At 44.8% G+C, this 27,110-nt stretch overlaps 1 protein-coding gene across 6 annotated transcripts in view; it reads left to right on the top strand.

The window, feature by feature from the left end:
• Positions 1-27,110, top strand: part of HEMK1 (HemK methyltransferase family member 1) — a 114,058-nt gene that overhangs the window by 69,032 nt on the left and 17,916 nt on the right. For 4 of the 6 annotated variants that reach the window (XM_068252995.1, XM_068252997.1, XM_068252994.1 and 1 more), the window contains 2 exons: positions 2,889-3,002; positions 9,662-10,041. In XM_068252995.1, coding sequence (XP_068109096.1) covers positions 2,889-3,002; positions 9,662-9,710 — 163 coding nt within the window. In that variant the 3' untranslated portion in view covers positions 9,711-10,041. Of the gene's footprint in view, positions 1-2,888; positions 3,003-9,661; positions 10,042-13,785; positions 14,087-27,110 lie in introns of those variants that run through there. The other 2 variants (XR_011023941.1, XR_011023942.1) reach the window with 2 other exon arrangements.

Raw genomic sequence — 27,110 nt, 5'->3', positions numbered from 1 at the left:
ATGCCTGATTTAGACCTATTGAGTTATACTCCTGTTTGCCTGATGAAGCAGGACCACACCTGCGAAACGCGTTGCACTAAGTGGAGGTAAATAAAAAAAAAAGTTCTATATTTTCGAGGGAGGTAAGTCCACCTGAACATCCCCCCTTTTTTAGACTGTTTTTAAATGTTTTTATCCTACTCTGGCGCCTCTGTACACCAAGCCTTGCTGAAATCTTGATTCCACCCTCGGTGGAGGGGTGCTACCCCGTTTCCTATCTACAGAGCGCGACATCTTAAAAACCTGAGTGGGGTCAGGTTCTAATACTCCCCACCTGCACTTGAAGTGGTTGCCTATGGGTAACCCATATTTGTGAGTATATCTAAATATTTTGCTTTAAACCACAACCAACTTAACAATACTGCACCATATCGGGCTCTCGATTTCTCTTTGTTCTTTCAAGCACGTGTCTAGCAATGTGTTCTGTTGCTATGTGGAGGGGGAAGGAGGGGGGGGCAGAGATTGAGATATGCTTGAGTGACTTGCACCACCGGGGTGAGTGGAGAGAACGTTGCTTTTAACCAAATCGATCTGCTGGGCTGATTGCTGGCCGTGCGTTTGGGGCCGCTGTATTCTCACAAAATTTTCATCAGATGTGGTCATTATTCCCCCACCCCCAGCCGACTTTCATCTAACATCTGTACAAGGTTTAAGAGTTACCAACAGTGAGATTGCAAAAACACATTTGGCGTTCTAGACTCTTAGGCCTGGCCAGTTCACACTCGCATTAGGTGGCAAACGGATCAGTGAAAACTGATATGATTACCGGTCGATCGGATCCATTTTCACTACGTTTGCCCTCCGCTGCTTCAGTTTCATTTCCCCATTACCCCCCCCCCCCCCCCCCATTCCCCCCGGACCACCACCCCCAAGTGAATTTTGCCCCTTAGAACAGTCTGTTTCTTCACTAGTGTGAAGAAACATTCCATTTTCTCATTGCCCCCAGTGCAGTGCTTCAGAATCTGTTTATGTTCCGCTGGGCTCAGCGGTCCGGAAAAATTGGTCCAACAGCAAACTTGTGGTCCATTCAGCAGATCGTACAAACGGATCCATTCAAACGGACAAATGTGAACGGATCCATAGGTTAACATTGGATCCATTCCCTTCCGATCCGGGAACGGACTGTTTTTTTAACTCAAGCCTTAGCACTTACAGTGAGAAAAAAAAGAGAACAGACTAATTCTAGGTAGGATTAGGACTGTACATAACCAAAAAAAAATAGTGACTGGCACCCTAATGCAGACTGGTCACAAGTGCACACTGGATTCAGAGCTGTCACCGTGCTCACCGCCAAGGTAGCTTTCGAGTATCAGATAACAAGAAGCAAAGGCCGGGCCCCAGGGATGCCCTAAATCGACTTTATACCAGTCAGGTACAGAGAAATACAGCAAAGGAGTGAACAAATGGCCTGATAGACGTTTCGCTGATTCCCAGCTTCATCAGAGCCAAAGTTTGCGTTGCCAATATTACATGCAGTATTGGTTCGTATGGTGTGCACTTCAAAGGTGGGCACACACAATTTTTTATTTTTTTTATAATCAAGAATTACAATCAATTTTCCTGATTGTAACATTTGGAAAATCTGACCAGTGGATCATACACATCTATTAAATTTGTCCTAAATTATGAAAACAAATTAATGAAAAAATTGCTTGGGTCTTTAAATCAAGAAATTGACAATCTTCATAAAAATTGACAATTTTCGTAAAGATTGATCAGAAAATTCCACCACTCCTGATCGACTTTTATTGAAAAAAAAAAATGAAAATTCAATTTTGCAAACAAATGAAAAAAAAAGCTGTCAATTTGTCTGTAGAACTAATTATTTTAACCACTTTACCTCCCTTGCTACGCTTATCTACTCCCCACAAAACTTTACTTGAATCTCAGGGGAGTAGATAGGCGTACTTGTGGTAAACAGTGTGCTGTATGCCCAATAAGCTATCTGATTATGTATATAGGGTATCATTTTAACCGTGACAAGTGAGAGAATAGATTTTGTGGTGTTTGACAACTGAGGGATAAGTCATGTGATTTTTTTTACCGGCAAACTGAATGAAAAGCAATAAAACTGTTATTTACATGTACTCTATACCCCTAAATAAATACTAGTAAAAAAAAACAAAAGTGACATCATTGAAAAGAGAATACATAGTTACCCTACGGACTTAGCTTTTAAAATATGTATGCCATGAGAGTGTATTACTGTTAATCATGAAGATAAGGGCTTTTTAATTACTGATAGAGTACAATGAGAAAACAAAAAACACAAACCAGAAACTAATATATTATCGCCATACATTGTACTAGGAACATTATTTAAATGTTGAGATAACCAGGACAAATTAGCAAATACAATGTGTGGGTTTTACCTATGGTAACATTGTTTATTTGAAAACTATAGTGCATGGAAATGGAGAAATAGTGTATTTTTTCTTTTTTTTTTCTCATTTTTCCCTTTAAAATGCACAGATAATAGCATAATTACTAAAAGCAAATATCACCCTCACAAAGCATAATTTGTGGCAAAAAAAACAAGATATAGATCATTTACATCTGATGAGTAGCAATAAAGTTATTGGTGAATGAATGGGAGGAGCGCTGAAATGTGAAAATTGCTCTGGATTTTAAGCAAAAAACCCTGTGGAGCTGAAGTGGTTAATTGAATTGCTGTAAGATTGGATCATTTAATTGTATCGAGTATGTCCATTTTTAAGCTCACCTCAGATAGCAAAAAGGCTAGAGTTCCCACTACCATGATGGACATTTTTGGAAATAGGGGGGAAGGCGGTTTACGCTCAGTTGATTATTTACAGTAAGTGTGCATATATTTTTTACTTTATTTCCAGGCATATCTTCTTAGAGGGGGATCCCCGGCACCCCACAATGCTGCAGATGTGGCTACAGAGGCATCCAGAGCTTCAGCTTCAACTTATCCATGTCATAAAAGACTTTTGTGGCAAGTATGTGTCTCTGCCATGTTTTGTGCTGGCATGTATTGCTATTATTTATTGTATTTTATGTACAAAACATACATACAATGTTACAAAGGATGAGAGATGTAACAAGGTTATACAGCACAGGACAAGGCTACCCAAGGCAGACAGTACAAAGTACATGATCATGTGATTTTGGGCTAGTTAGGTAGGCCCAGTAATACCAGTATGAGGCTGTCATTGGAAATGAGCACACGATCATGTAGAATACACTAGGGAAGGGAGGACCCTGCCAAAGGCTTACAATCTAAGGGGAGGGGAGATGAACACACTAGGTAGGGCTATGGAATAAGTATTCATTAGAGAGTTACTGTATAGTAGGGGGTGGGCAGGCCATCTTGAAAAGGTGAGTTTTGAGTCTTGTTTGAATGTGTTAAAGGAGGGACGAAAGTCTGATGGGCTCTGAAAGGGAGTTCCAAAGGGTGGGGGCTGCTCTTGAGAAATCCTGCAGGCACGCATAGGAGTAGGAAATGCGTGGGGCAGTTAGACGAAGGCCGTTGGAGGACCGCAGGGGACGGCCTGGTGTATACCTGTGAACAAGCTCTGAGATGCAGGTAGGGCAGATTTTGTGCACAGATTTATGTAGATCAGGTAGTGGCAGCCTACCGTTGACCCTTCACTGAAATCACATTTTGGGCACATTGTTCTTCTACACATAGCCCAAAGCAATAAATGTGCAATGTGTCAGTGATTCGTACAACCCCCACTCCCAGGAAATACAATACATAGTGGTATGCGAAACAGATTAGCATAAAGGATAGCTGATTAAAACTCATTACAAATTGCTCCCTGACCAATAGTGCCAATATAATGAATTACTGATTTCAATCCCCTATCCATATATATATATTTTTTTAATTACTGATTTACAGTATAAGGCGCCAACATATTCCATGGTGCTGTACAAAAGTAATAAACAAGCGTGGGGTACATAATAATACATACAATGGTGTACACCAATCTACAAGATTGGTACAAAATACAGAAATGGTATAAAATACTGAACTGGTAATCACAGTCACAAAAGTAAGATGATGAATGTTATGTGTAACAAATTCCAAGATACAAAAGGGAGAGAGCCCTGCCCTTGCAAGCTTACAATCTAATGTGGGGGGGGGGGGGGGGCACGAGAGGTGGGGTAGTATACAATATTCATTGGGTAAGGGTTCTGCCTCTTTACACTGGAGACCTGGGTTCGAATCTCAGCTCTGCCTGTTCAGTAAGCCAGCACCTATTCAGTAAGGAGTTCTTGGGCAAGTCTCCCTAACACTGCTACTACCTACTGAGTGCGCTCTAGTGGCGGCCTCACAAGCACGTTGAGTCCGACAGGATAAAAGTGCTATACAAATATAGGAATTGTTTTTCATCTAGATTCCATATACCTCTCCCTACATCCCTTATTCTCCACACTTCCCATCTCTGTGTGTAACATGAGCTTTACTCACTCATCTGTGATCCATGCATCAGGTCTGTTCATTGTTCTCCACTTATTATGATCTCTTTATAAGTCTAGGAGGCAGGAGGGGCACTCACTGGAAAGTTCACAGAAATCACATTATTGGTATCACTTTTCTCCTTCATTTCTCTTGATGCAACACACTCACAATACAGCTGTCTCCTCCTGAGAGAACTCAGGAAATTCCCCATCTACCAACATAAAAAGCAACTCTTTTTTTTTGCATTTGTGACGAGAGAGAGAGAGAGAGAGAGAGAGAGATAGAGAGGAATTTTTACTTCTAAAAATATACTGATCCCTTAATCTGCTTCTTCAAAATTGACCCTCGTCAGTGACGTAGATAGGTTATGTGCCACCCAGTGCTGATTATTTACAGACACCCACCCCCCTCCTCAAAAAAGGGGAAGGAGTGAGTGTGGCGTGCAAAGCACGACATGGCACAAAAATGGGTGTGGCTATGACATGATGAGGGCAGAGCTAATTGTAATTTAACGGTGTAACTCTAAGGCAGTGTGCCATGAGTTTCCTCCCAAAACACAGGCAAAGTATCCCTTAGGCTAGTGACACACCAGGACGTTGCGTTTAGGGGACGTTATAGGGCACATAACGTGCCCCTAACGCAACGCCTGGTGCTCTCTGGTGTGGACGTCGGAGTGAGCCGCGTTGTGCAGCTCACTCTGGCGTCCGTGATGCCGTGATGCGTACTCTTGGACGCATGCGGCATTACGTGGTCCCGCCCGGCCAATCGCCGCACAGAGCGGCCGCTCCAGGAAGTAAACACTGCACGTCACTGAGTGCAGTGAATATTAATTAGCAATGTGCCCCTCCGCTCTCCCCTCCTCCCCAACATGACTGAGCATGTGCAAACAGTCTAACGCGGCTTAGCCGCCTAGAATGCACAGCATGCAGCACTTTGCTGCGTTACAATGTAACGCAACTTGGGAAGTGTGAACAGCCCACTTGTGTTACATTGCTGTGGGTTGGGGGAGCGTTACAGGCTGCACTAACGTGCGCCTGTAACGTCCCTGTGTGCAAGAAGCCTTAAAGGGGAACTTCAGCCTAAACAAACATACTGTCATCAAGTTACATTAGTTATGTTAATTAGAATAGATAGGTAATATAATCTCTTACCCACCCTGTTTTAAAAGAACAGGCAAATGTTTGTGATGCATGGAGGCTGCCATCTTTGTCATGGGGGCAGCCATCTTTTTGGTTGAAAGGAGGGGACAAGGAGCAGGAGACACAGTTCCAACTGTCCTGTGTCCTGATTACCCCTCCCAGCTGCACATGCTAGGCTTCAAATGTCAAATTCAAAATGTAAAAAAAAAAATTGCACCAAAACAGCAGAACTAGAACAAAAACATCAGAAATCCCATCATGCTTTGCCCAGCATCAGGGGAAAAAAGCCCGGGCAGTTTTCTTCTGTGCAGCTAAAAATAAGGCTTGTAAAAGAGAAACAAAGTTCTGATGCTGTGAAACTGTTAAAGAAACACCAAGCCTTTTCAGTGCTGCTGAGTCGGTTTTTAGTCCGGAGGTTCACTTTAAGGTAGTTGGACAATGTTCCCCAAACACATAAGAAAGCAGTTTCCCTCATAATGGGGTAAAACCGTAGATCCTCATAATGGATGTGCAAGACAATAAATCTGCAGAAACTGTATATTGTCAATGTGGACCAAAATCTGTGAGGAATACCATGAAGAATAATGCTGTTCGGAAGGCAAAAGGGGGTTAAACTCGGTACTAGCAAGATGTACCTAATAAAGTGGCCAGTGAAATATATCAATTTCCCCATCATTGTTTCTTTTGGTGCATTTATTGGTATACTATTTAGTAATCATGAGCCCCCAAAATGCCAAATGCTGCAACAATAGCCCCAAAGCAGCAAATGCAGTGTCTATGACCAATCAAATAATAAATGCAGCGAATGTTACCTCCGACAATGCAATGAGGCAAACAATACCTCTGACACATGAAATGCAGCAAACTTTACCTACCGCACAAGCAATGAAGCAAACATTACCTCTGACATGAAATGCAGCAAACATTACCTCCCACACATGAAATGCAGCAAATATGTGAAATGCGACAAACCATACTTCTGACATATGAAATGCACATACATTACCCTACATATATGAAATGCAGCAAATGTTACATTGGACATAAATGCATCAAACTTTTCCCCCCCACTAGGTGCTGGTGGGGTGGGAGGGTGACACTGGGTGGGAGGGTGACACTAGGCGGGGAGGAGGGTACAACTGGGTGGGGGAGGTTGACACTTGGTGGGGAGGAGGGTGTCACTGGGTGGGGAGGATGGGCAAGGAGCTTGCCATTGGGTGGGGAGGAAGGAAGAGGAGGATGCCACTGGGTGGGGAGGAGGGTGCCACTGGATCGGGAGGAGGGTACCATTGGGTGGAGAAGAAGGGCGAGGAGGGTGCCACTGGGTGGGTAGGAGGGTAACATTAGGTGGGGAAGATTACTTTGTGAAGTAGTGTGAAGGCGGGGGACAAATGTCAAGGTCTGTAAAGTGCCGCACAATATGTTAGTGCTACATCAATCGCTTAAATGCATAAATAGTAATCCTTATTTTAATGTGATTTGCTTATGCCAATATGAGCCGTTCCAATACCTATGGCCTGGCACACACCATGCAGTTTTCACTTCAGATCCTACGTACTTCTGATTGAGAAAATTATCTGATCGCAAATAAATATATATATATATATATATATATATATATATATATATATATATACATACATACATACACACAGTGGGATGAGAAAATTTGGGCAACCTTGTTAATTGTTGGTTGTTACAATGAAAAATGTCAGTTAAATATCGTATATAGGAGACACAGTGATATTTGAGAAGTGAGATGAAGTTTATTGGATTTACAGAAAGTGTGCAATAATTGTTTAAACAAAATTAGGCAGGTGCATACATTTGGGCACCACAAAAAATAAATTAAATCAGTATTTAGTAGATCCTCCTTTTGCAGAAATTACAGCCTCTAAACGCTTTCTGTAGGTTCCAATGAGAGTCTGGATTCTGGTTGAAGGTATTTTGAACCATTCCTCTTTACAAAACATCTCTAGTTCATTCAGGTTTGATGGCTTCTGAGCATGGACAGCTCTCTTTAACTCACACCACAGATTTTCAATTATATTCAGGTCTGGGGACTGAGATGGCCATTTCAGAACGTTGTACTTGTTCCTCTCCATGAATGCCTTAGTGGATTTTGAGCCGTGTTTAGGGTCATTGTCTTGTTGAAAGATCCAGCCCCAGCGCCGTTTCAGCTTTGTCACTGATTCATGGACATTGGTCTCCAGAATATGCTGATACTGAGTGGAATCCATGTGTCTCTCAACTTTGACAAGATTCCTAGTCCCTGCTCTGGCCACATAGCCCCACAGCATGATGGAACCACCACCATATTTTACTGTACAAGTGTTTTTCTAGGAATACTGTGTTGTTTTTCTTCAGTGCATAACGCCCCTTGTTATGCCCAAATAACTCAATTTTAGTTTTATCAGTCCACAGCACCTTATTTCAAAAAGCTGGCTTGTCCAAATGTGCTTTAGCATACCTTAAGCTGCTCTGTTTGTGCTGTGGGCGGAAAAAAGGCTTCCTCTGCATTCACTCTCGCATACAGACTCTCCTTGCGTTAAGTGCGTCGAATGGTTGAACGATGCACAAATACTCTATCTGCAGCAAGATGATGTTGTAGGTCTTTGGTGCTGGTCTGTGGGTTGACTCTGACTGTTCTCACCATTCGTTGTTTCTGTTTATCCAAGATTTTTCTTGGACTGCCACTTTGAGCCTTAAAGGGAACCTTAACTGGCGGGAAAAAAATAATTCACTTACCTGGGGGCTTTCCCAAGCCTCCTGCAGCCGTCCTGTGCCCGCGCCGGTCCTTCGGTGCCCTCCGGTCTCCCTCCGCCGCTAAGTTTCGTTTTCGGACGACTGCCAGTCGTCCTCGGGCAAAGCGTCATCTTCTTCCGGATTCCCCGTCGTAAAGAGCCGTAAAGCGTGTCCGCATGACGTGTTTGGCGTCATGCGGACGCGTTTTACGGCTCTTTACGACGGGGAATGCGGAAGAAGATGACGCTTTGCCCGAGGACGACTGGCAGTCGTCCGAAAACGAAACTTAGCGGCGGAGGGCACCGAAGGACCGGCGCGGGCACAGGACGGCTGCAGGAGGCTTGGGAAAGCCCCTAGGTAAGTGAATTATTTTTTCCCAGCCAGTTAGGGTTCCCTTTAACTTGAACTGAGACTGTGGTCTTCCATTTCCTCCTAACTGTGGAAACGGACAGCTTTCTGTATCCTTCCCCGAAACCATGATGGTGAACAATCTTTGTCTTCAGGTCATTTGAGAGTTGTTTTGAGCCCCCCCATGTTGCTACTCAGAGAAAATTAAAAGAGGAGGGAAACTTACAACTGACCCCCCTAAATACTCTTTCTCATAATTTGATTCACCTGTGTATGTAGGTCAGGGGTCACTGAGCTTACCAAGCCAATTTGAGTTCCAATAATAAGTTCTAAAGGTTGTGGAATCAACAAAATGACAAACAGTGCCTAAATGTATGCACCTGCCTAATTTTATTTAAACAATTATTGCACACTTTCTGTAAATACAATAAACTTCATTTCAAGTCTCAAATATCACCCTGTGTGTCTCCTAAATGATATATTTAACTGCCATTTTTTTTATTGTAACAACCAACGATTTATACAGGAAAATCATGACCATTAAGAAGGTTGCCCAGACTTTCGCATCCCACTGTATATACAGCCTACTGATTGCCAGAGAAGACAAATCCCAAGCTCAAAATCGATCTTTCTTGTTTGGAAGCAGATCAGACCTGCTAGAATATATACTAGAAAAACACTGCCTATCGTTCCATATGTAAGTCCTTTTGATTCATTCGAAATCAATACCCAATCGGAAATATGATTGGAATTTGAAAAAAATTGCATACATGTGTTCGCTAGATTTCTACTATATCTGCTCGATGTCAGATCTGAATATGGATCTGATCACTGGGATATGAAGTGAAGAATGCATGGTCTATACCAGGCTGAAAAGGAGTGATTTGTAGTGACGTGTCCTCATCTATAGATTTTTTTTTCTATGAAATCCTGTTTCTCTCTCATTTGTTGTACACAGGCCGCGGTTTGTTCACATACAGAGAAGGGACAGACCCTCATCTTCCTGAAGTAACGCCGAGTCTCCTGATTGCACGCAGCAGCTGTACAAGGTGTGAGCACCGAGAATGGATCATCAGTGCTGCAGCGTGGGAAGTGCTTGCCTCATGCATAAACTCCAGAAATGAACTGTGCATAACCTTTCACAACGTAAGTGGAGGCCAGAAGCCCTGAAGATAATTTTCTGGAAGCCTATCATTAGTCATGCCTGCCTGTCACTTACAGGTGAGATGAGAGAGGCGGGATAGATGAATGCACTCTTCCTTGTTCTTCAGCGTGGGGCCCGCAGCTTTGTAGCATTTCCTAAAATACATCCATGAGGAGATGGTAAAGCGAACCTTACACGGAAAATGCAATTTTTTTATGCTGGATGTGATCCCATGCGAGTCAAACTTAACATGAATGATGCTGGTCCAGATGCCATCTGTTAGAACCCTAATCAACATAACATATTGGTCTACACACTAGAGCTTCAATCCACAAAGCCTTACCACATTCGGTAAAGCAGAAAACAGCTGATTTGACCAAACATTTTATAAAATGTCGATCACTGAGGCTGTTATCGCATGGAGAGCTACAATTACTGACTAGTGAGGTAAATAACTGACTTGTGAGGTAAATACCTTAAAGAAAACCTGAGGTGGGCAGATTGGGGGGGGGGGGGGGAAACAGATGGGACACAAAGGCATGTTTTCTGCCTAATGACATGCCTCTGTGTCCCCACACCGCCACTCTCTGCCCCTCCCCCCCGCGCTATAGCCCCCGAGATTTGCAACTATTTGTCGCTATCTCGGTGGTATGCACAGGGAGAGGGATTTCCTGTTCAAAATACCCGCCAGGGGCGTTCCTGCAGGGTCTCCAGAGCTGCCACCGCTCCTGGATCAGGTAGCCTACTTTTTTTTTCATTTTTTTTAAACCCACCTTGGGCTTACTTTAATAAATGTCAATCCACAAAGCTTAAAGCAGGCTGTCTCAAACAGGGTTACCTGGAACTCCAGGGTTCCTTGAGGTCTTTGTAGGAGGTTCTCTGGCTTTTTTTTCCCCAAGCTTTTATATAAAAGAGGGCGTGGCTGTTTTTGGTGCTTTGGTGTTGCTTTTAGTTCTGATTTCCTGGCTTACCTCCCATCAGGGAAGGACTGGAACCTTTTGGCCTGGGGGGGAAACACAACCTAGAGTCCTTTCTTGTGAGCAAGAGAGAGTGCTAACCAAGGTCGTTTCTTGTTGCCCCAGGCTAGAAATGTCTCCTCACCCCCTAGCCTTGGCTAAAGGCTGGTTCACATATGGAGATTGGTGAATGGTATGTAGGACACTTTCTCATTTGGCTATGCATGAGCAGTTCTCTCTCAGGTCCACTAGGCTGTCAGCTGACATGCATTGCTGCACCTGATTGGTGGTTGTTGCAGTGCAGACTCTGTATAAGAACACTTGCTGATATCCTATAACAGCGTGACAAAGAAGGAGGTTGTTCCTTTGAAACAGCAGTCTGTCGCTGTGACCTTTTAGATGGTTTTATACAGTTTTTTTCTTGTTTTTTTTTTTTTTAATAAAGAGCCTATAATTACTTTTAAGGTGGTGCCACTGCCAACCCTCATTTTGTTGACTGTGTATCAGCTCTTAGAAGCACCTGAGCTGGGTCTTGGCACACTGAGCTAATACATGTCACAGAGTGCTCCTACCACTGAGGTATATTACATTTTTATTTGACAAACAAGTACTGTATATTCTGGCGTACTTTTTAACCCTTAAATTCTTCTGAAAAGTCGGGGGTCGTCTTATACGCCGGGTGTCTTTGATGCCGGATGATACATGATGCTGATAGCCGATGCGCGTCCAGGACATGCTGATGTTTACGTGATGCTGATATGTAATGCGCATACGCAACATGCTAATGATTAATTACTAGGTGCTGAAGATTCGGTGGTCGCCGCATTTGCTGGGGGGGGGGGAGCTCATCGCTCACTCAGCAAGGTCTGGGATGCCCTGGTTATGGAAGAAAGGGATCGCACTGCGCCCATAAAACACGCCTTTTCTACCCATCTGGCCTGCCTTATCCTGTTACCACCTCTCAGATCTTGCTGCTGAGGACTGTAGTGAAGCGGCGCAGGCGCACATGTGCGAGATCTGGGAGGCAGAGAAGGAGGTAAATATGATACAAGGGCGAGCCAGTCGGGTGAAAGAGGTGACGGGTGAAACAGCGTGATCTATTCTTCCATACCGCTCCGATAAACAAGTAGACAAGGAGAGCTGACCAATCCGCTTATGTAGAGGTAGAGTTGATCAATCCAACCAGTCAATTGCCTGTATACTGTTATATAGTGGGTACCACATACAGTACAGCACCAGTATCTATTCATTCAGAGCACCAGTATATGATTTGGTGTGCGCTGGAAGAGTAGTCTTATACAGCGAGTATATCCCAAACTCTATATTTTAACTGGAAAGGTTGGGGGGTTGTCTTATACGCCGAAATAAGAAACCGCTTTTCTCTGACAATTAACTGTTTCAGTTGACAGGCTGAGGTAAAGCACTGCAGCCTTTAATGCTGCAAATTCTCCCTGTTCTTTGCATATTTCTGACCTTACCAGCAAGATGGCAGCTCCCATGTGTGTACAAATCTCAGACCGCAAAATTCAGCCACGCAAAAGAAGTAATGGTGAAATTGTGCGGTTACAGATAATTTCACATTTATCTTAAAGTGAACCTGAGGTGAAAATAAACTGATGAGAAAAACTATTGTATATTTTCTCCAACTCCTAAAATGTTTCTATTTTATATTTAAACATTTACAAAGTAGATTGAATGTTTTATTGTCTCTGCTCAGTGATAGTCTATTAAGTGTCACAGAGTTAAAAATACATGAACTATTGACCTTTTTCTATCTCTCCCCTGCCCTCAGAAGTTCTGCCAGTAAAACTTTTATGGCTGTAATTTGCTTATCAGTGATGTTTACTATATTCCCCACAAGGTTTGACAATAGCTGTCACTTCCATGCCCGAAAAGTAATGGCCCGTACTCACGGGCTGCAAAAATCGCCTGTCGCCAGCACACGTGAGCGTGTGGGCGACAGGCCGGCAACAGCTTCTCTCCAGGTCCCTCCGCGTACACACGCGGAAGAGGGACCAGCGGCAAGGCGGAAGCTGTCGCCGACGTTCCTCCTCCCCCCGCCGGAAGCTCCATAAACCTCAATGGAGGTTGCTGTCGCTAGTCCGCGTACTCACGCGGACTAGCGACAGTTGCGGCGGGGGGGCAGCGGCTACTGTCGCCATGCGATTGAAAGTTTCAATCGCCTGGCGACATGAGCGACGGGCGACAGTTCAGGGTGCGCGCGCGTGCGGCAACCCATACTCACGGGCGACCTGTCGCCGCAACACGCGCGCGCCGCGTGTTGCGGCGACAAATGTCACTCGTGAGTATGGGCCATAACTCTTTCAGGCAGCAACATAAAAAAAATAAACAACCTGGTTATTAATAAGTTTTGTACTGTACATACACATCCTCTATCTCATCATGTCACATGTTGCCAAAGAGAAACTGAGCCGAGAAGTGTCTCAGGTTCCATACTTACCTGGGGCTTCCTTAAGGGGAACCTAAACTGAGAAGGATATGGATTTTTCCTTTTAAAATAATACCAGTTGACTGACTCTCCTGCTGATCCTTTGTCTCTACTACATTTAGCCACAGCCCCTCAACAAGCATGCAGATCAGGTGCTCTGACTGAAGTCAGACTGGATTAGCTGCATGCCTGTTTCAGGTGTGTGATTCAGCCACTGCTGCAGCCAAAGAGATCAGCGGGACTGACAAGCAACTGGTGTTGTTTAAAAGGGAAACATACATATCCCTCTTAGTTAAGGTTCCCTTTAATGAGCCACATTATTGGCATGCATTTTTAGGGTGCTGTTGAGATGCACTGTGTGCTAAAATGGTGCTTGCTTCACTTTAAAAACTGAGATTTAGCTTTATTTTAATCCTAGTAGTTCTGGTTCTCCATGACTTGCCTGGGTTCTCTGTAAGTGAAGTATAATATAGCAGGTCTCACCTGCTAAATCAGGCTTTTATTGTAAAAAACAAAAATCTGTTTTATTACAGACGCAGAAAGCCTGTCGGGAGCCAGTGATCTGCAGCAGCGGCATCTGCTTCCACAGAGCCGTCCAGCACCCATTATGTCCTCATCCAAGTGAATGGGAGACAGAGCTCGACCTCACCAGGCAGAAGCGGCTGTCATTGCTCCAGACTATTGACCTCGTCAACACGCTTCAGTTACTGCACAGACTCTGCAGTAAAAATCATTTTTTCCACAGTAAGATTGAATAACCAAAAATGAGGGCGACACTCTTTGATGACTGAGTTAAAGTGAACTGAGCACCATTTTAGCACCCAGTGCATCTTAATAGCCTCGAAACAGAAGAAAGGCAAGTTCCGGGCACCAGATGCGTTGCAAAAAGACACCACTCTATTTCATCCCACCAAACAAATACACATCACGGTTGGTCTGACAGCCGTTACGCAAATTACTTGCTTCCTCTGAGGAAGCAAGTAATTTGCGAAATGGCTGTCAGACCAACCGTGATGTGTATTTGTTTGGTGGGATGAAATTAAGTGGTGTCTTTTTGCAACGCATCTGGTGCCCGGAACTTGCCTTTTTTTCTGTTTCGAGTGGATCTTTCTTACCGGAGGCACAGTGAGTTGGCCACCAGCACCCCGCCATAGGCTGCCAGGTGCATCTAGTGCCGATTTTTCCCTCTTCTAAGCTGCATCTTAATAGCACATTAAAAGTGCATACCAACAATGTGGCTCATTACAAAAAAAAAGTCCAATATACCTTTTCTTTTTACATTTAAATGTTTGTTAGAGGCTTTCATTGCTCTTCTGCATTCCGCCATCCGCAGAAAGAGCAGGCAGATAAGGACTGCTGTAATTATGATCGGACACTGTACTTCAATAAGTTTAGAGAGTCGCACTTGATTACATTCACACCTTCCCCTGCATAAAGAAGGGCATACAAAAGGGAAGGGGGGGGGGATGGCCGCTCCTACAGCTATTTGAAACCAGGACAAACTGCAGGGGGAAAAAAAAGCTGTTTGGATAACTTTAAAGGATACTGCAAGTGGGATGTATATGGTGGCTGCCATGTTTATTTCTTTTTAAACAATACCAGTTGCTTGGCTATCTTGCTGAGCTTTTATGCATCAGTAGTGTCTGAATCCCCCACCTGAAACAAGGATACGGCAAATCCCGTTAGACTTCAGTCATAAACATCTCATTAGCATGCTTGTTCAGGTTCTATAGCTAAAAGAATTAGATGCAGAGGATCAACAGGAGACAGTACCCAGGCAATCTGCATAGTTTAAAAGGAAATACATAGGCTAGCCTCCATATCCCTCTCACTTCAGGTGTCCTTTAAGAAAGGTCTGTGCTGTTCTGAGCTGCTAGCTGCACTCAACACTAACACTCATGGTAGCTGGAAAAATGTGTATGCGCACCAGATCTATAAAACCCCTTTATAAATGTGATGCAAACATATGATCACCATATGACAGAAAGAGGATTGCTAGAAACCGTGGGCAGAGAAGTGTTCCCATATGACTAACAGTTGTTTTCTCAGAAATTGCATCACCAGAGGCTCCCGGGAATGCCAGAGCATGGTGTCATTCTAGCACAGTTCACCTTTATACTTGATTGATGGCCTGAACACACTGTTGTGTTTCTCCGTTTTACAGAAACGCATGGCACCTGCATTGGTTTCCACTGCTGCGCAATGACACTGATTGGATAGCACTACATTATAGATAGCAATGCATATGTTACAGGCAAAGTACGAAATCAGGCATTCTATAGAATACCTGAAGCGATTAGGCAAAGTAAGAAATGTCTGTTTCGTTACGTACTTTGCCTAGAAGTCGTTCAGGCAAAGTGTACAATACCCGGTTCTCTATAGAATGCCTGCTTTTTTTGTTCACACTTTGACTGTAACAGCTGCAATACCTCTGCCTGTCTGTGAGGCTAGTGATGATGATGATGGGTGCATGCATGCTGATACTGACTGTTTGTGGGAAATTGCTGCTGTGAAGGAGCCATCAGGTGCTGCTGCCAGGGGTGGGGGAGTGGAGAGGAGAGAGAAAAGCTGAGGACATCATGTGCAGGGGGGGGGGGGGGGGAGAATGTTAAAAATAATTAAACTAGTATTATAATCATTTATGTGTCATTGCTGTATCTAATTGACACACCCCGTGTAGCTTGAAGGACAAAGCATGTCAATGCCTGGTATGGACATGGTAAAAATAGTTTCCTGATTTGGGCATGATAGAAATAGTTTGTAAGACTACTCTCAGCCTTCACTAGAAATGGTAATAGAGGAGCAATCCAGGAATCATTGTCTAGGGGGGCTGAGTTTAGTCAGAAATTGAACTGTATATAAACTTGGCCTGTTGCCAGCAGGGCCGGATTTGTATCCTTTACCGCCCAAGGCCACTGTCAGAAGCCGCCTCACTTCAGTATAGGTAGCCAGATGACACCTCCCCCTCATCCAGTATGGGTAGTCAGACGACCCTTCCCCCCACCTCCATTATAGGTAGCATGATAACCCTCCCCCCCCCCCTATAGATTAGATAGCCTGATGACCCTTCCCTTCAGTATAAGAAGACAGATGACCCTCCCTCCCCCTTCCATATAGATAGCCTGATGCCTCCCTCCCTCCTGTATAGGTAGCCAGGTGACCCCACCCCCCCTCCCCCAGTATGGCCTGCTGCCCACCCGCCCATGATCCTGTGGTGCCCTAGGCCATGGCCTATGTGGCCTTGGCTTAAATCCGGCCCTGGTTGCCAGCAGAAAGAGGCCTGACGGAATCTTGACGGATAGCTGTATCTTGTCTCCTCGTATGAGCAATAAAGCGTTATTACCTTGTCCTGGGTGTGGTCTAGGTCCTAGGTTCTCAACGTGTGGTACGCGTACCCCAGGGGGTACTTCTGATGGTTCCAGGGGGTACTCAGGCGTGATACACTTAACCAAGAACAACAAATTTAGAGTTTAAGAAAATTTATAAATCTTATTTAAACAACACCATATTTGTATTTTAGCTAATTAAAAACAATAGTAAATGCTTGGAAATGGTTTAGGAACCAAGTATCATGTACTAGGATTAAATATATATTTGTCAAGGGGTACTTGTTATAATGTTTACAATGCTAGGGAGTACTTGGTGAGTACAGGGTTTTAATAGGGGTGCATACCAATAAAATGTTGAGAAACACTGGTCTAGGTGAATTTCCTTCACAGGTAAAAATGTTGAAGGCTAGTGGGGGGAGGAGCCTGAAAAGCCATGATGCAGCAAAAAAAAAGTGTAGAGTCATGATACAATGCTCTACTTGCAACAAGAAATAAGCATGATTTTGTTTGTGAGAAAACAGAGGCAGAGACTAAAGAAGAGACCAGCCATTGGTGAGACTGACAAAGCAAAAGCAGAGGCACAGACAAAAGAGTACTACTGAAAAACTAAAGTAAGGAAGAGAAAAAGAGCTACAGACATAACAGGAGAGGGGAGGAGAGAGACACCACTCACATCTACAGGCGGTCGGTTGTACATTCACTGTATATGTCACAGGCAAAGTACTATAAATTCAGGCATTCTATAGAATGCCTAGGCAAAGTACGTAACAAAAACAGACATTTCGCACTTTGCCTGAATTTCATACTTTGCCTGTAACACGTGTAGCAGTGTTTTCAGAATGCACTTCTGCACAGTGCATAAGTATGCCCATCAGACAGGAAAGTGGGGAGTTTTAGTACCTGTGGTAGATCGGCTTCGCCATAGACTGCAATGCTAGTTTGTGGCTATGGGGGTGCCGGTTGTTGAGATTTGGCACCGTGGGGACTGTACAAACAGGGAATGAGTTCAGCTAAATGGTAGCAGAGTCCTATAGTGGCTATGGGGGTGCTGGGAGCTTACATTTGGCTGGGTTGCTGCAACGCTAGGCAGTGACACAGCCGAGCACTCAGAGTGGCGGGGGGGGGAGGGGGGACAAAGGATCAATAATGAGCATCAAAATGAGCACATGCAATGATAATTTTTGGTTAGGCATCGACGGGGGAGTGGTTAAAGGACAACCGAGGTGACTTGATGAGATAGACGTGTATGTACAGTGCCTCGCACACAAATAACTAGGCTGTGTTCCTTTTTTTTCTTTCTCTTCCTGAAAGAGTTAAACCTCAATTATGCAAGTGACAGTTTCTCTCCGGGACTGGGTCAGACTATAGCATAACCCTCACTGATAAGTAATTACAGCCATAAACACTTTCCTGTCAGTAAATGGCTTCTGAGAGCAGGAAAGAGATAAAGGGTCAGTAATTCATAGATTTGAGCTCTGGCGTACTTCACTGAAGGTGTCATAGAGCAGAGACAATGAAACAGTAAAAAGTTAAAAACTAGATTCAAATATAAAATAAAACTGTGGGATATCTAAAAAAATATTTTTTTAGGAGGAGGATAGATGCAATTGTTTTTCTCATCAGTTTATTTTCACCTCGGATGTCCTTTAACGGATACCCGAACTGACATGTGACATGATGAGATAGACTGATAAGAAATTCCCCTTTTTACCTCTTTTTTGCTCTCAGAAGCCATTTTCTGCTAGGAAAGTGTTTTATAGTTGGAATTTCTTATCAGTGAGGGTCAAACTGTAGTCACTTCCTGTCAGCACTGAGTCAGCCACTTACATACCTGATATTTAACTCTTTCAGGCCGATAAAGAAAAAAAGGAACACAGCATAGTTATTTGTGTGCTAGGCATTGTACATACACATGTCTATCTCATCATGTCACATGTCAGTTCGGGTATCCTTTAAAGTGACCCTGAGCAGTACACAGAATAAAAATGTTCACTTACCTGGGGCTTCCTCCAGCCCACGGTTAAGCCATGAGGTCCCCCAGCGTCCTTCTGGCTCCTCTCCGTGTCCCTCCGGCAGCTCCCGTTACCGGCGACACCCATGCCGGGTGTCGGGCTGGCTCTTCCTGGATCTTGATGCTTGGGGACAGTCCTGCGCATGAGCGGTTTTCTAACTCTAAACCGCCGGTTTAGTAACGGGAGCCGCCGGAGGGACAAGGAGAGGAGCCAGGAGGATGCCGGGGGACCTCGCGGCCCCAGGTAAGTGAAAATGTTTATTTTGTGTACTGCTCAGTGTCCCTTTAAAGTTAGGCATAGATAAAGAGGGTTCTGTGTAAGAATAGGGTTAGATTTAGTTGTAGTAACATATCTGTATTATTTACCGGAATTTTACTATTGTAACTGTCAATTTAAAAATTTAGAATATCAGTACATTTGCCAGTATTCTACTTGCCATTATTGGGCGCCAACATTTCCCCACACCTCTTTTTCGTGCATGCGGGATTGGGTCCCCCTTCAGGAAGTGTGCGGCTGCCTTTCTCCGTCTATGGCCCAGTACACACCAAAAACCTCTAGCAGATCTGCAAAACGCTAGAGGTTTTTGAAGCAGATTTCAGAGCGATTCTGGGCATGTTTAGAGACGTTTTCTAAACATGCCGAGCGTTTTTTGGAGCGTTTTTGTGTAACACATTTCAAATATTGTTACAGTAAAGCTGTTACCGAAAAGCTTCTGTAACAAAAACACCTGGAAAACCGCTCTGATCTAGCGTTTTTCAGAACTATTTTCCACTTTCCTATACATTGAGGCAGAAACACCTCAGAAATCTAAAAAATGCTGCAGGACAGCAGTTTGCATTTGTGGAAAAAACGAGCCGCTCTGGTGTGCACCAGACCATTCACTTTCATTAGCCAAGCGGTTTTCCCCCTGCAAGAGTTTTAAAAAAACGCTCCAGAAGCGCTCTGGTGTGCACCAGCCCTAAGCCAGGTTCTTTAGCTGGCAGCATGTCTGGCTGGTGTAGGCGGGTCCATATTTAAAATACCAAGGTTAGAAGTATGTGGATCTTAAAGTGGACCTGAACTCATTACTTCCTCTCTGCTCTAAAAGATAAGCAACAGCATATCTTTTAAAGAAAAACATTTCATTGTTATAAATCTGCATGTGTCTACTTTATGCTTTCATGGAAGCAGACATATTAACATCCTGTGTTAATAAATTAGCTGCTCTGCTATGGCAGAGGAGATTCTTGAGCTGACACAGCTGAGAGATCAAATTACCGTGGTGATGAGTCATAGATGAGCGGGTTAGACAGGTCCACTTTAACTCCTGATCTTCTGAATTGGCCGCACCTGTTCTAAAAGCATAAAAATTCCAGAGACAGATGTGTTGAATTGCAGTCTGTGGCAGAAGTAAAAATGTCAGCATCCTCCTCAGTGGCAGAAGCAGTGCTGGCAGCGATCAAGGTCCGGCATGAGCACCTTATTCCGTTAACCACTCTGCGCCAGCCTAACGGTGATGGGCGGTCACAGAGTGGCTCCCCCAGGGCCGCCTAACGCCGATTGTGTCAGGTCCTGTAGGTGGAGATGCGCGCATTCCCCGTTGAGTTACAATCGGAGCCGGCAGGCCGTTTGTAGATCGCTGCGCTGTGCAGGGGGCAGCTTTGTCACTTGGCTGTCCCCAGGAGTGGCTCACAATCGGATCCCTCTCATAGGCTAATCCCTATGAGAGGTGATGGTGGATCTTGGGGGGGGGGGGGGGCGGAGGAAAGGTGGGAGGGATAAGAAATAACAATAGCAGTTTTTATTAAACATTAATTAAAAAAATAATAATAGAAAAAAAATTACCTCAAGTCCTCAACTGTTGAAGCTTATTTGTTTAATTTTAATTTTTTTTTTACAGGCACCTAATCTTTCTTCTCTTTACTCTTAGTTTGTAAGGCAAACCAAATTAAACAGTGGTTAAAGTAAACCTGAGACGATGTATAAAAGAAGTTTTATACATACCTGGGGCATTCTCCCTCTGGCCCCCTTCACACTGATCCGTCCCTCGCTGCCATCCTCCGCGGGCTTACTCCTCCACAATCTGGCCTTTTAACTTCTGGAGTCAAGGCTTACTGCGCATGCGCGGCCCCTTAACGCTCCCATCGCTGGGAAGTTCTGTGTCTGCATATTACTACTGCGCAGGCAAAGATCTCTCCCGGCCATGGGAGCACAACGGGGGAGCGCACATCCGTACTGGGCCAGATTGTAGAAGATCCAGGCGGAGGATGGTGAAGGATGGATCAGCCTGAAAGGGGCTAGAGGAAGCTCAGGTATGTATAAAACTTTTTTTTTTCATCCATCGTCTCAGGTACACTTGAAGGCCAGATCCTTTTTGTGCAGTGGCGTAGCTAAGGACCTATGGGCCCTGGGGCGTGTTTTACATTGGGCCCCCCCAAGCACTATATACATAACAATTGATACAGCGCACCAACACTGGCCAAGGATAACCACAGAGTAAGAGGGGCAAGAAGGGGATGGGGAACAGCTTGTTAATGATTATCATTCAAATCATTTATAGAAGTGATCATTACCAGTACAGGACCAATAAAGAGCTAATACTGCAATCGAGGAAGAGCCCTACGGGGCCCAAGGGTCCTGGTGCACTCTAGACCTCTGCAACCCCCATTGCTATGCCACTGCTTTTGTTATCAACAAGTTATACTGAAGCTCCCTGTCTGCCTTGTACAGCTAAATTGGTGGGTGTGCAATTGCCTGTCCCTATTACGGATCTATGTAGGGCTGGGATGGCCTTGGCAATCCATAAAGAAGGCCAAAGCGGGCCCATCCCTTTGCCAGATGTATTTTGCAGAGGCAGCAGTAGGCAAGCATTGCTTTTCTCCTTCCTCCTCCTTGTCAAGCTCAGAGGAGGCAGGAGAATCAAACTCAGAAGTTTAGAGAACCCGCCTCGCTAAAAATGAAGTTTCCCATCAAAGGCACTGAAGGCCTTTCAAGTGATATATCTCAGACCTCAGATATCAAAGGGGAAAAAGGAACAAGAGCTTTTCTTACATGACAAATTGGCATGGAAGAAAAGAATCCTGCATTTCTCAAGTTCAAAGTGCTATTAATGCTTCCATTGAGGTGGATAGGAGGGATTCTCAGAAAAGGACTCCTAATTCTCCTAGCCATAAAATACCGGTACATTTTCCCTTTTGTGGGAATGATGTCCAGAACAGGATGCCCCTCTTCCTCAAGTCGTAAATGTTAATGATTTATCCTTTTTACCTAGAGAGTGAGTATGTATTACGGCACCTCCTGTTCAGTACGGCATCGGTTTTTATGTTGATAGTTAAAATATTGAAAACCTGGTATTGTCAATATTTCTTGGTTCCCTAGTCTCGCTCTACCCCTCCTACCTAATGGCTAAAGCTGAATACTCGCCTGAGGATGGATTGGGGAACCTCACAGCGACGCCTCCCAACAAACGAGGTTCCCTGATTCATCTTCCTGCCCTGGCAGGGTGGGCCCACGCAACAGCACTCAATGGGCATGAACAAGAGTTCAAACAATCGTGGCACTTTGCGCAGGAGTCCTTGTGGATCTTAAAGATTTTATCCACCCTGACGGTCTTTATCACCATGCATCCTGAAGCGTAATTCGCCTAATTGGGCGCCTGTACCTACATCGTGAGATTGTGGAAACGATCACTCGTCGCTCAAAAAATCTCCAGTGGTCAAAAGAATAGTGTACAAAATCACTAGATGGGTACAGGCCTTTACATTAAACCCTTGGCGCCCAATTGACTAGCCTTTTCTAGCCAGAATTTATTAGCGTCTTTGACAGCCTAGTGGCCACCAGTTGTAGCTCTGCAGCTGCTCCCACTTGTGTAGCTCACGCTCTTTTGGTTTAGTTGGACCAATTAAATCGCATAGACATAGTCTAGTGCAGACATATGAGATTCTTTGATTCCTGGACCCATATGCAATTAACTTTTTCTCCTAGGTGATATTTTCACCCATGTCAATAAAATGCTTTTTAAACCACCAGCAAGCAAGAAAATACTAAAAATAATTTTGATAATCCTTTTCACCTCATTTCTGGTACTTTTTCAATTGCAGGGTGTTGAAAATTATTTTAAAGAGAAGTTGAAACATTATCTCCTAGGAGAAAACTCAGGAGAAAAAGTGAATTGCATATGGGTCCTGTTCTCTAGAAGGTGAAGACACACAGCAGATGCATCAACCAAATCTATCAAATTCACAGCTTGTTGTAAGAAGCCAGAAAGGCATTGTGGCTAAAAACTTGGGATGGAAATTTGGTGTCCAAAAACAGGCTGTGTGCAGTCCCAATTATAGGAGACTTGCTCTTTGATCCAAAATTAGAGGCCGCCTACAAGAGGAGCACAAAAGCCGAAACTAGTCGGGAAGAGAGCAGGCATTGCTGTGCTGTGATCTCAAGTATCTCATTTAGTACTACAAGGGAGGGAAGTGCATATACCGGAGAGGGTCCTAGTTGGCATAGGACCCTCCGGATGTAAGTGGATCTTGCTGTACATTGGCTGTTGTTTTGTATGGAATAAAAACAGACTGAATTTATCCACTGAGATTATCCCCCTTTATTTTCTTGCGCACTGAGTTGCACTACAGGTCTGGCAGCCACATGGAGGGATCTCTGTAGGTGGAACCTCTATCAGCCTTGTGCCTGAACAATATAAATACCTAGCGCTGTAGCATCACCTATATCTGCATATATGAGGATTGAGAGGATATATCGCAGCAGCGGTATTTCTTTTTGAATTGAGGCGCATCTATATTATATATTATCCTTAGAACTACAGCTGTGGCTGCCTGTGATACATTTCAGAATGTAAATCAGGGAGAGGAAAGATTTTACAATAAGCAAACACTGACTCCATAATTTATTCATGAATATTGTAAAACATGAGCGATTTTATTCATTATGTCATTTTCACTACAGTTCCTCTTAAACTCTGATGTGCTGGGCACGAGCTCCAAGGTGTGTGCCCCACAGGAGCCCTTCCTCTCCTCTGTATTTTGTCCATTAGGAATGCTCATTTGAATTCCGCGGAATTGAAATTTACAATCCGAAATCAGCCTTTGCGATCGTCATTCCGCAGAAATCCAATTTACCGCAACTCTGTAATTTTAGACCAATCACAGAACTCGGAAGCATTGGACCAGTCAGAGAATGCAGAATTTTTCTGCAAAAATTGGATTACTGCGATCAATTTAATTTTTTTTTTTGCATTCTCTGATGCAAGAAAAATACTCCTCGAAAATTGGAAAAATCAGAAATTGGCACAGGCGGAGATCGGAATTGCCGTGGAATCGGAAATGGGCATTTCTGACCAGCCCTGTCCATCCACCTGCTCTTTCCTCTCTCCTTCCTCCTCTCTCCTTTTTGTGTCCACTTCCTCTGCTAGCCATTTCCTTCAGTTCCTTCTGCTTCTCTCTATTCTCCCCACTTTCCAATCCAGCTCTGTGCTTTCTTCCTCTCTACCTCCTATCTATCCCTCCTCTCTTGTCGCTCTCTCTCCTTCTCTTCCTGTCAGTTCCTCTTCTCTTGCTATTCATTCCTCTATCCAAGTATCCATCCCTCCCTTTATCTACCCCTACTCTCTCCGAATGTATCCTTCTCTCCTCTTTCCCCCCTTCTCACCTCCCCGCAGCCTCTCTCCATCCTCTCCTCTCTTCTTCTGTTTGCTGTCAGGGGATCATGTTCACTATTGTCAGTTCCTGGAAGTCAGGGTGACAGAGTCCCTCTGGTTGCTGTGTGTGTGTTTCCAGGAATCTGCCAATGACTGATGAACATGGAAAGAGTCAGCCGTTCCCTGAATGGGCTGCAGAATGAAGTCTCTTTCTGCTGTGTGCTTTAAACTCTGATGTTTGCAGTGTGGTGTATACTGAATATTCTCCACCTACATGACTTATACACTGACATCCATTCTTCCTTCAGATACTTCTGTGCCTTGTCATATCCTGCTCATTGTACACTGTGGGGTGATGACTTGTGGAGTCTCCACCTGACAAGGCCGTGGCAGAACTGTCATAAAATGTGTCCATTTGCACAGGTAGAAAGTAGGCTGATGCTGCAAACAGTTACTCCAGACAAGAGCACGGTATGCACACTGGTAGGAACCTGGGTGAGGGGGTTGTTGGGAACCATCTTGATCGATAATCTAGTATATGTTGATTCCATGCACTGGATATTTAAACAACAGTGAGAGGCGAGCCCACTGCCCACCGGAAGCCACTGCATTGTGTAGAACTGTCATCCTAATGATCAGGTATATGTGCATGCATCTTTAGCAGGGCTGATGCTGCCATTGAGGCAAAGGGGGCAATTGCCTGAAGGTCCCTGAGTGGTTCCAAGCTCTCTTGCATGGCCGGACCTCCCAGGTGGCCTCCCCACGACTGCTCCCTGAGTCCCCAGAGACCCTGCATGATGTGTAGCTGCACTGTAACTCACCTGTCCCAGCAGCTGCTCCATCTGTGCTTTGTCTGCATCCCACTGCCTGCCTCTACTCTATGACCCAGCGCAGGTTATTTACACATAACATGTGCCGCATGGAGAAGAGGCAGACAGCGGGGCTGAAGACAGAGCAGCCGCCGGGACAGGTGAGTTACAGTGCAACTACACATTATGCACGGCCCCCTGGGAAGCAGTTGGTGGAATATCACCCCGAGGGCAGCAGCTGGCTCGGGGGCTCCAGGGGCTGACTTTGCTGGGGAAGTTGCTAGTTACCTTTACCTCAGGGGCCCATGTTGCTTAAATTGGCCCTGATCAAGTTGATGCACCCCTTGAACTCCATGGGATTTCGGCAGAAATCTAATCAAAAAATCAGTTGAATCTTTTCCCTGCCTGCCAGTGCCATAGCTACAGAGCCATAGGCCACCTTAGTGGATTTTAGCTCCAAGGGCCCTTTCCCACTAAAAAGCGCAATTGCAGCGCTGAGATGCAATTGCGACTTTCTTGTACGTTTATCCCCACGATTTAGCAGCACTTACGATGAGCTGCTATGGCAGTCAATCTCTAAGTCACAAAATGTTTATGGGTGCCGCGGGTACCCTGCCGCGGGTACCCAAAGTATTGCTGAATGTTGCAATTTCAATGGGAGCCTAAGGCAGCGGGGAGGGTTAGGTGTGCAGGGGAAGTAGTTAAGCGTCAGGTAGGGTGTCGGTGGCAGGGGGTGGTTAGGCGTCAGGCAGGATGTTTGTGCGGGGAGGGGGGGAGGCTTGGGTTGGTTAGGCATCAGGTAGGATGTCTGTGCAGGAAGGGGTGTTAAGGGTTAGGCACCGGATGTTTGTGCGGGGGGGGGGTGGCTAGGGTTATGCGTCAAGTAGGGTGTCTGTGTGTGTGTGTGTGGGGGGGGGGGGGTTAGGGTTGGGCATCAGGTAGGGTGTCTGTGGCAGGGGGTGGTTAGGCGTCAGGTAAAATGTTTGTGCGGGGCGGGGTGTGTAGCTAGGCGACAGGTAGGATGCTTATGCGAGGGGGGGGGGGGTTAGGGTGAGGCATCAAGTATGGTGTCTTCGTGGGTTAGGGTTCAAAGTGAGGAAGGGTGTTTGTGGGGGAGTGGTAAGTATTAGGCGTCAGGTAGGATGTCTGTGCGGGGGGGGGGGGGGGGGGGTGTTAGGTTTAGGCGTCAAGTATGGTGTCCTTGTGGGTTGGTTCGGGTTAGGCGTCAGGTAGGGTATTTGTGCATCAGGGAGAAAGTCTGTGTGTGTGTGTGTGTGTGTGTGTGTGTGTGTGTGTGTGTGTGTGTGTGTGAGGGAGGGGGAGACCGTTAGGGTTAGACATGAGTGGGTTCTGTGTGAGAGTAGGGTCAGGTTTAGTTATAGGAAAATATTGGTATTTAATACACTTCTTTTAATACACTTATTTACAATTTTAATTGTAGAATATCAGTAAATTTACCAATATTCTACTATCGGCTTTCCTGGGCACCCACATTTCCATGCATCCTTTTATTACGGCCCAGACCCTAATGCTGCTTGCCCATTTTTACAGCATCCAACACATTATTAACTGGAAAGGACAATTCACTTGCTGCTGCCTAATATCCCACCCCTTGTTTTGCAATAAGATAATCCTTTTTTATTCGCCACACCTGGCAGAGTGTTGTTGTGTAGCTTTTTTTTTTTTGTCAGAGATTGTATTTCCTTTGAAGTTATAAGGCCAGCAGCCCTGACTCTACGGATAGGAGGTAGGAATGGTGGATGTACAGCTCAGAGATGAGGCCGGATCACTCTTACATCAGCCCGGAGTAGCGCCACACATGTGTTCTGTTGCCTTGTCACGTCTCCACCGATGATATCAGCGATGGGACAAGTACAAGATGTCCTGTGTAGCTGCAGCAATATTTCACCCAATTGGATGCCTGTGTGGAATGTTACAGGCCCAGAGAGGTGCATGACTCCATCAGATAATCTCCACACACCAGTCTGTGGCCTTATGTTTGAATGTAGGGCAGACCTGATTCCAGAGATCAGCCAGAATCTGCTCCCTCCTACTGTGTGCTTACACTAGACAGATGAT

Source organism: Hyperolius riggenbachi, chromosome 9 (genome assembly GCF_040937935.1).
Source record: "Hyperolius riggenbachi isolate aHypRig1 chromosome 9, aHypRig1.pri, whole genome shotgun sequence".
In the NCBI taxonomy this organism is placed as follows: Eukaryota; Metazoa; Chordata; class Amphibia; order Anura; family Hyperoliidae; genus Hyperolius; species Hyperolius riggenbachi.
This window is presented reverse-complemented; position numbering and strand designations above follow the sequence as displayed.